We start from the raw sequence: 8,349 nt of genomic DNA on the forward strand, positions 1-8,349 counted from the left end.
TCACCTCTCTGGGATTACATCTCTCCTCGTAATCTGGTATCACTTTGCCACCTTTCTCAGGTGGTGCCATAGAAATGAACAAAATTTCAGTTATTTGGAACTTCTTCAAAGGTATAATATAAAGTATATTCGTTTAAAATTTAATTAAAAATCTCAAGTGGGCATCAAATGACTTAGCATTTCCTGATAGGTGTATTTTAAACCCACCAACAGAACATTACACTGGCTCCCAAATGGAAGGGGGTGACTTCTTCCATCTCAAGTGTCATTCCATAGCAAGAAGAATTCCTAAAATAAAATTTAAAAAACCCCAGTATAAGTAAATAGAAAGACCAGTAGGGTAGAGGGAAGGGAACAGTAGAAAGGAGGAAAAGAGGGGAAGGGGAAGTATTGGGGACTGAATTGGAACCAATTACATTCCATGCTTTTATAATTATGTCACAATGAATCCTAATGTGATATGTAACTAATAAGAACCAATGAACATGGGAAAAATCTCCCATGTTCTTGGATAGGAAGAATTAATATTGTCAAAATGGCCATACTACCTAAAGTGCTATACAGATTCAATGCAATTCCAATTAAAATCCCAATGACGTACCTTACAGAAATAGAGCAAGCAATTATGAAATTCATCTGGAAGAATAAGAAATCCAGAATAGCTAAAGCAATCCTTAGCAGGAAGAGTGAAACAGGGGGTATTGCAATACCAGATCTTCAACTCTACTACAAAGCAATAGTAACAAAAACGGCATGGTATTGGTACCAAAATAGAAAGGTAGATCAATGGTACAGAATAGAGGACATGGACACAAACCCAAATAAATACAATTTTCTCATACTAGACAAAGGTGCCAAAGATAAGCAATGGAGAAAAGACAGCCTCTTCAACAAATGGTGCTGGGAAAACTGGAAATCCTTATGCAACAGAATGAAACTAAATCCCTATCTCTCACCATGCATGAAACTAAACTCAAAATGGATTAAGGACCTGGGAATCAGACCAGAGACCCTGCAAATTATAGAAGAAAAAGTAGGTCCAGATCTTCAACATGTCGGCTTAGGACCAGACTTCCTCAACAGGACTCCCATAGCACAAGAAATAAAAGCAAGAATCAATAACTGGGATAGATTCAAACTAAAAAGCTTTCTCTCAGCAAAGGAAACTATCAGCCATGCGAAGAAAGAGCCTTCAGAGTGGGAGAAAATCTTTGCCAATCATACTTCAGATAGAACACTAATCTCCAGAATCTATAAAGAACTCAGAAAACTCTACACCAAGAATACAAATAACCCAATCAACAAATGGGCTAAGGAAATGAATAGACACTTCACAGAAGAAGATCTACAAGCAATCAACAATCATATGGAAAAATGTTCAACATCTCTAGTAATAAGAGAAATGCAAATCAAAACTACCCTAAGATTCCATCTCACCCCAATTAGAATGGCGATTATCAAGAATACAAACAACAGGTGTTGGCAAGGATGTGGGGAGAAAGGTACACTCATACATTGCTGGTGGGGCTGCAAATTAGTTCAGCCACTCTGGAAAGCAGTGTGGAGATTCCTTAGAAAACTTGGAATGGAACCACCATTTGACCCAACTATCCCACTCCTTGGCCTATACCCAAAGGACTTAAAATCAGCATACTACAGAGATACAGCTACATTAATGTTCATAGCTGCTCAATTCACAATAGCCAGATTGTGGAACCAACCTAGATGCCCCTCAATTGATGAATGGATAAAGAAGCTGTGGTATATCTATACAATGGAATATTACTCAGCCATAAAGAATGATAAAATTATGGCATTTGCAGGCAAATGGATGAAATTGGAGAATATCATGCTAAGTGAGATAAGCCAATCTCAAAAAACCAAAGGTTGAATGATATCGCTAATAAGTGGATGAGGACACATAATGGGGGGAGGGAGGGGTTAGTGTTAGGATTAGAGTTAGGGTTAGGGAGGGGGGCAAGAATGGAGGAAGGAAGGACTGTATAGAGGGGAAAGGGGTGGGAGAGGTGGGGAGAAGGGAAAAAATAACAGAATGAATCAAACAACATTATCCTATGTAAATTTATGATTACACAAATGGTATGCCTTTACGCCATGTACAGAGAAACAACATGTATACCATTTGTTTACAATAAAAAAAAAGAACCAATGAAAAGGAAATAAAATAAAATTATGAAATGCTTTTTCAAATACAGGTAAGTGTGATGTTTCTGTAGCTATTTTGAAGTTGTGGGGTTTTATTTTTTTGTTAAGTCAATGAGAGACACTGATAAAAACAAATACACAGTATCTAAAACTTCATTCTGTTTTAGACAACTCTATGAATATTCCCCCCAAAAGGACACATTCCTGATCTTACTCCATCAATGTATGTCGGCATACTCTGTAGCACCAGACTTTAAAAGGCTGCTTTGGATCAGCCTTAGTTTCTTTTTCCTTTCCTTAAATACATCAAGTAATGTTTCTTATTTTAAAATTGCTATTGCTGGCCATGGTTGTGCATACCTGTAATCCCAGATACTTGGGTGGCTGAGGCTAGAGGATTTCAAGTTCGAGGCTAGTCTCAGCAAGCATGTGAGGGCCTAAGAAAATTAGTAAGACCCTATCTCAGAATAAAAAAAAAAAAATGGGAATATAGCTCAGTGGTTAAGTACCCATGGATTCCATCCTGGGTACCAAAATTAAAATAACAATAATAATAATAATAATAATAATAATAAATATGTTATTATCACCATCCCCCAAAATTCATCAACCTACTCAATTCCTTAAAAAAAATCTCCGTACTTAGTTTTGTACTACTTTCAAGAAGGTGGTAAAATGAATCAGTAAAGTTGACCCATCTCAGGGTTAGGAAGTTAGGACAAAATGTGGTCAGAGAGATAGGTAACAAGAGTGGATCTAAATGAAGAGTTCAGTACAAGCTCCTAATTAGCCTCATAGAGAAACAATGATCTGTGGCCTATCAGTTCTTACTCTAAAAAGAACAGAAGTTTTTATATATGCACATTGCAGACATCTGTGCTGAGCTCTCCTCTGAGTTTAAAAAAAAACAAAAAACAAAAAAACTACCTCTCCTAACATAACGTGTCTAGGTTGGATCCTGTAACAATTTCTTAGTACTATTTACATAGAGCTCTTTGAATGCATATTAAACAACACTATCAAAGCTGAGAGGCCTCTATTTGTCATTGCCTCCCACCTCTCGAGCCTACACACATGGCAGCCATACCGGGACATTTTCTCTTCAAATTTGCAAGAAGTTATTGGGTGTTTGAAATGTGTAAGGGAATGCATTTTCAAAGAAAGGGCCCTAGAGTGTATGCTCAAATCGGAAAACTCCTTTGGAGGCTCTTGATTAAACAATGTAAGTAGGACCACGCCAAGCAAAGTACTTTTTTCTATTAAATCAGAAGAATTCTGTTGAAAAAACTGAAAGTTTTGATTGAGAGTTTTAATTTTAAAAAAGAGTTTTAATTAAAAATACATTAAGGTCCAACAATTGGTATTCCCTTTGGTAGAAGCATTATTAACATATTGCATTTTACTTCAACAGAAAATTTTAAAGCAACAAGGATTGAACTCCCCTGCCCTATGGATTCCCAGAGGGCAAAGAGTTCAGGGTTAGGGTTTTTCTAACTAGAGAAATGCCCAAATATTTACTAGGGTTCTATGGGGGTGTTTTGCAACCAGAGATTAACTGTTAACGTTCCTGAGACATTGCTGAAGGGTGTTTTGGTTCTGTTTTGTTGATTTTGTTTATTGCTTTTGTTTCTGTTTTTACTATTTCAAGTATCTACGATAGCATTTCAAAATCTAAATCTAGTTCCTCTCCATCTGAAATTTATCCCTTAGTTATGTATCTGTTTTTAAGTGTAGTCAAATATAATGCCAAAAGTTCAATAATCTAAGTATTGCCAGCTATAAGGTAGAATATGTATTGGATTTGTTTTTCCATGACCTAGAATAGGAAAACATGAAAATGAAGAGGGTTTTCATTTACAATCATGCACCCTCCCTAAATCATTGTTCTAGTAGAATGATCCTCCTATTGTTTCAGACTCTGAGGTCTTCCCACACTTCCCAACTCTGCATAGCCCCTGCAATGGTTTAGACTTCAAAGAAGAATACATTTTATTCTTCGTTGCCCAGTCAAAAGCTCTTTCTCCCCCTGTTTAGGGAGGCCATTTTGCATAATGACTGAGAGCATTAGACTTTGAACTAAGTTGACCTCAGTGGTTCAAACCCTGGCTGTGCTACTGACTGAACATGTGACCTTGATCAAGTCTTCTGCAGTGAGAATACAAACCTGTAATTAGAGCTGTGTGAGAAATATATTGGGTCCATTCCAGTGCCTGGCTTGAGGAAGAGCTTAATGAAAGCTAGTTAACTGCACATTTTTTTTTTTCCCAAATGCTGAAGAATACAACTTGGAGGAAATGGTATTTGGATTCAGTTGTTTTTCTGTTCTTTGTTCTTTTGATGGGAAAATCAGGACCATTATGATTTTTTTTTTTTTTGCATTCTAATAAGGATAAAATTCATACAAAACTCCTATTTTAAAGTGTGAGATTCAGTGATTTTAATATAGTTACAATGTTGTGTAACCACAAATTCCAGAATGTTTCTGTCATTCCAGAAAGAAACCCTATGCACATTAAGCCATCACTCCTAATTCCTCCTCTCCCTCTGCCTTCTGGAAATGACTAATCTACTATGTCCTTGCCTATTCTGGACATTTCTTATACATGTAATCATGTAACATGGTTATATTTGTGTCTGACTTTTAAATTTCAGTTTTTGCAAGGTTCATCCATAATATAGCATGTACCACATTACTTTTTAGGCCTGAATAATATTCCATCATCTGCATATACCACACTTATTCTTCCATTCATTATTTGATGGATATTTGGGTTGTTTTATGTCTTGGTTATTATGAATATTGCTGCTACGAACCTTTGTATACAAGTTTTTGTGTGAACATATGTTTTCAATTATGAACATTAAGAATTTGTTTCCCAATATCACATGCTAACTAGTAAGGATTATTGTAATTGCCTAAAGCAGACATTTGAAATCACAGGGATGTATTGAATTTCTATGACTTCAAACACTTTGAGTGCCCGCCCCCCACCAAATACACCCTCTGCCTTTCAGAGTCTATACTACAAGCAGATGTACTTCCATGCTCTTAACTAGTAAATTTAGGTAAAGATTGACTCATCACGATTTCATTTTTCTAATAACTATATGTATATAACTATATACATATATGCAAACACATGTGTATGCACACACCCAATGGGAGTAACTTTCTAGTATGAAGTTAGAGTTGGTCCTAGGCTGACTTGTTGGGAGATTTTGTGTGAACATTGTCCTCCTTCCCTCCCTCTAGGCCCTTTTTGATTCTTCAGCCTCAATCTTCTCCATTCCTTTGCACCCAGAATCTGATGCTATCCTAAGAACATTTGGCAACCATCATCTTTGAGGTAAAATTACACAGTTAAATCATTCACCAGTGACTTCCAGATTAACAATATGCTTCTCTTCCCAGAAACAGTTCCACATTACAGGAGGACAAAGAGTAAGGACAATTCTTGACACAAAGAATGGTTACTAATTGTGGCTTCTTACTAACCAGGGAGGTATGTGGATAAGGGTCCTTTGCCAGCATTCAGAGCTTCTTAAGGGAAGTGACTACAAGTTTAGCTTTCATGTGCACCAAAATTGTGTTTTCAAGTCTTTTTTCATCTTTTGTGAGCCTTTAGCCATCTTGAATGTGAATATATATTCATCATAATTCATACTGCTTTAAACCTTTCTATGGGCGTTCCTTTTTAAAATGTCCGTCAGATCAAAAGTCCCCACTCCAGAGGGTTAATGTCCCCCTCACTCACTCTGCTTTGACATTGGATACATCTGGGCTGAAGTCTTATTAAACAACTTTGAAAAAGTTACTTCACCTCTTTAAGCCTCAGTTTCTTCAGTTCTATAGCAATAATGATGATGATGATGTCAATCCTCCAAATTATTGTGAGTGTTAGAGATAAAAGCATCTAGCAAAGTATTTAGTACTTGATTAGTGCTCAATATGAAGTAACTTGTATTAGTGCTGTTGTCACAGAAGGGAAGCCAGATGTGGCTTTCTAGGATCCTACCCATGGTGGAAGGCTCATATGTCTGGCACAGTGTTCCTAGGATGCACTCTGCATCTCTGATCCCCAAGCAGGTGCCTCTTTCTACTCATCTCAGTCATTGGCTTTAACTCCAGATTGAGCTGAACTGAATTGAAGGCAAAGTTGATGTAATAGTAACTTGAAAACTGTAACTTAGGAGCTACACAAAAACATATTGAAGGAATAAGAAACTAGTTTCAAGAACCCTATCATGGTTTCAGTGCACTGGGTTGTAGGAAGTCAAAAATGTGAGTTCCAACTCTGATTCTGTCATTTGCTAAGTGTCAGATTTTGAGCAAGATTTTTAAACTCACTTTGCTTCAGTTCCCTCTTCTGGAAGATGGAGCCAGCGGTATTGACACCATTTCACTCTTTGGGGTAAATAAGTGAGATACCCCCCTGTTAATGATGACCAAAGAAAGCCAACTGTAAATTAATGGAAAGCCTTTTTGCTTTCCCAGTGACTGGAGGGGAGGGCATTGCTGGTTAATTTAGGGAATGGGAACAGGGACTCTGCACAATCTGCAGTGAGGGACAATGAAGTATTGTTCTATACAAAATACCAGTCACTGCACTTTATGAATCTGTTTTGAAAATTGCAACATCTAACATGAAAAATCATACCAATGCCCACCAATCAACACACAAATTTGAGTGGCAGGAGTGGGATATCTCTTTCTATTTGCTCTATGGCCAGTAGGTCTCAACCCTATAATTTTCCCTTAGGAAAATGGAAAAAAAAAATCTATTTGTAAATTTCCCATATTCAGCAATTTATGCCATCAAATAAATATAAGTAAGTCTCAATAGGAAGAAACCTCAGGAGTTAACAATTGGTAAGAAACGTATCTCAGAAAAAAAATAAAAACGTATTGGAATCATGAAATGAAGATTGTTAAATGTGTTTTGAGCTCTATGGAATGCAGGAGTTTTACAAAATACAAGATGGTATTGTTTTCCCCTTAAATGTGGGTGCCCACGCTAGTCAGACTGTCGACAGGTTTACATTTTACAGCAGTATGTGAATGGCATGAGAAGAAACGAAACCATCTGCAAAATATCTAGGGTTCTTTTCCAATAAGTGTATTTTTCTGTTATAAAGAGTATTAAAGTCACATTATAGAAAATTTGGAAAATAGAGAAAAGAACAGAGAAATCATCCATAATCATTCTACTCCCAAAATAATGGCTATTAAAATGTTGGTGAATTTCCTTTTAGTGCGTTTCACTTGATGTACTCCAATTTTCACAAACAGTTTTTTCACTAAACATTACTGCTAATGTTTGTGATTCTTTTTGAAATTGGAAGTTGTTTTTTGATAAATGTTTGTGGCTGCAGGCTTTGGTGGTAGGAGGGGGCATTTTAGGTTCTTCCATTTAAATGACTTTGAACTTAACGATGTGTTGCTCCTTAAAGCAAATAATAAGGGAAATTTAATTTTTCAGCATCTAGAGTTGTTCGTGCTACACTCCAAAACCACTTCTCTTTTCCAACTTTTAATCCCCTGGAGTACTTCAAGGAGCACAACTATGAAAAGCAACATCAAACTGATTTAGTTTTTGTGCAGAGAAAGATTCTAGTGCTGGATTCAGATATTTTTGTGAGCAAATAAAAGCTCCAGAGACTTTGTAGGTTAGTGAATAAAGGATTGGCCTCCAACCAAACCCAACTAAATGAATTTGGTGGTCTCAGCTGAGTTCCCAGCAAGTTTTAGCCTGTATTACAGATTCATCATGCACAATTATGTGCAATTTGGCACAATTTCCAATCCCTGCTTAGGAGAGGCCCTCTGTTTAGGGTTGAAGGAAAGCATAAAGGACTTGTTGTGCCTGGAGGGAGCGGTTCTGTTAGGTCAAGGTTGTGTTACATCTGGAAATGGATGGGGTAGAAGTATTGTCAGACACAAAGAATCTAAGAAAATGTGGGTCCTGGATATCAACTGTACTTACCATTTGAAATGCCTTGTTCTAAGAAGGTACATACAAACAGAAGGTGACAATTCCAACACTATGGGCTGATGATTTTCTCCCAGACTAGCTGAGACAGATGAGTTGAAGTCCATGAAAATTTTTTACTCACCTAACTCTGGAACATAGAGAAGAATACAAAATCAGTTTAGAGGTAGTTGGGGGGAAAGAAAATCTCAGA

At 36.9% G+C, this 8,349-nt stretch overlaps 1 protein-coding gene across 1 annotated transcript in view; it reads left to right on the top strand.

Moving 5' to 3' along the window:
* Positions 1 to 5,512, top strand: part of LOC306644949 (uncharacterized protein) — a gene marked incomplete at both ends in the record, with an annotated part of 463,174 nt that extends 457,662 nt beyond the window's left edge. The window contains one exon of the mRNA XM_079112180.1: positions 5,420 to 5,512. Within this exon, the coding sequence (XP_078968306.1) occupies positions 5,420 to 5,512 (93 nt within the window). The remainder of the gene's footprint in view (positions 1 to 5,419) is intronic.
* Between the last annotated feature and the right edge of the window lie 2,837 nt (positions 5,513 to 8,349).

The sequence above is a fragment of the Sciurus vulgaris genome, assembly GCF_902686455.1.
Source record: "Sciurus vulgaris genome assembly, chromosome: 15".
In the NCBI taxonomy this organism is placed as follows: domain Eukaryota; kingdom Metazoa; phylum Chordata; class Mammalia; order Rodentia; family Sciuridae; genus Sciurus; species Sciurus vulgaris.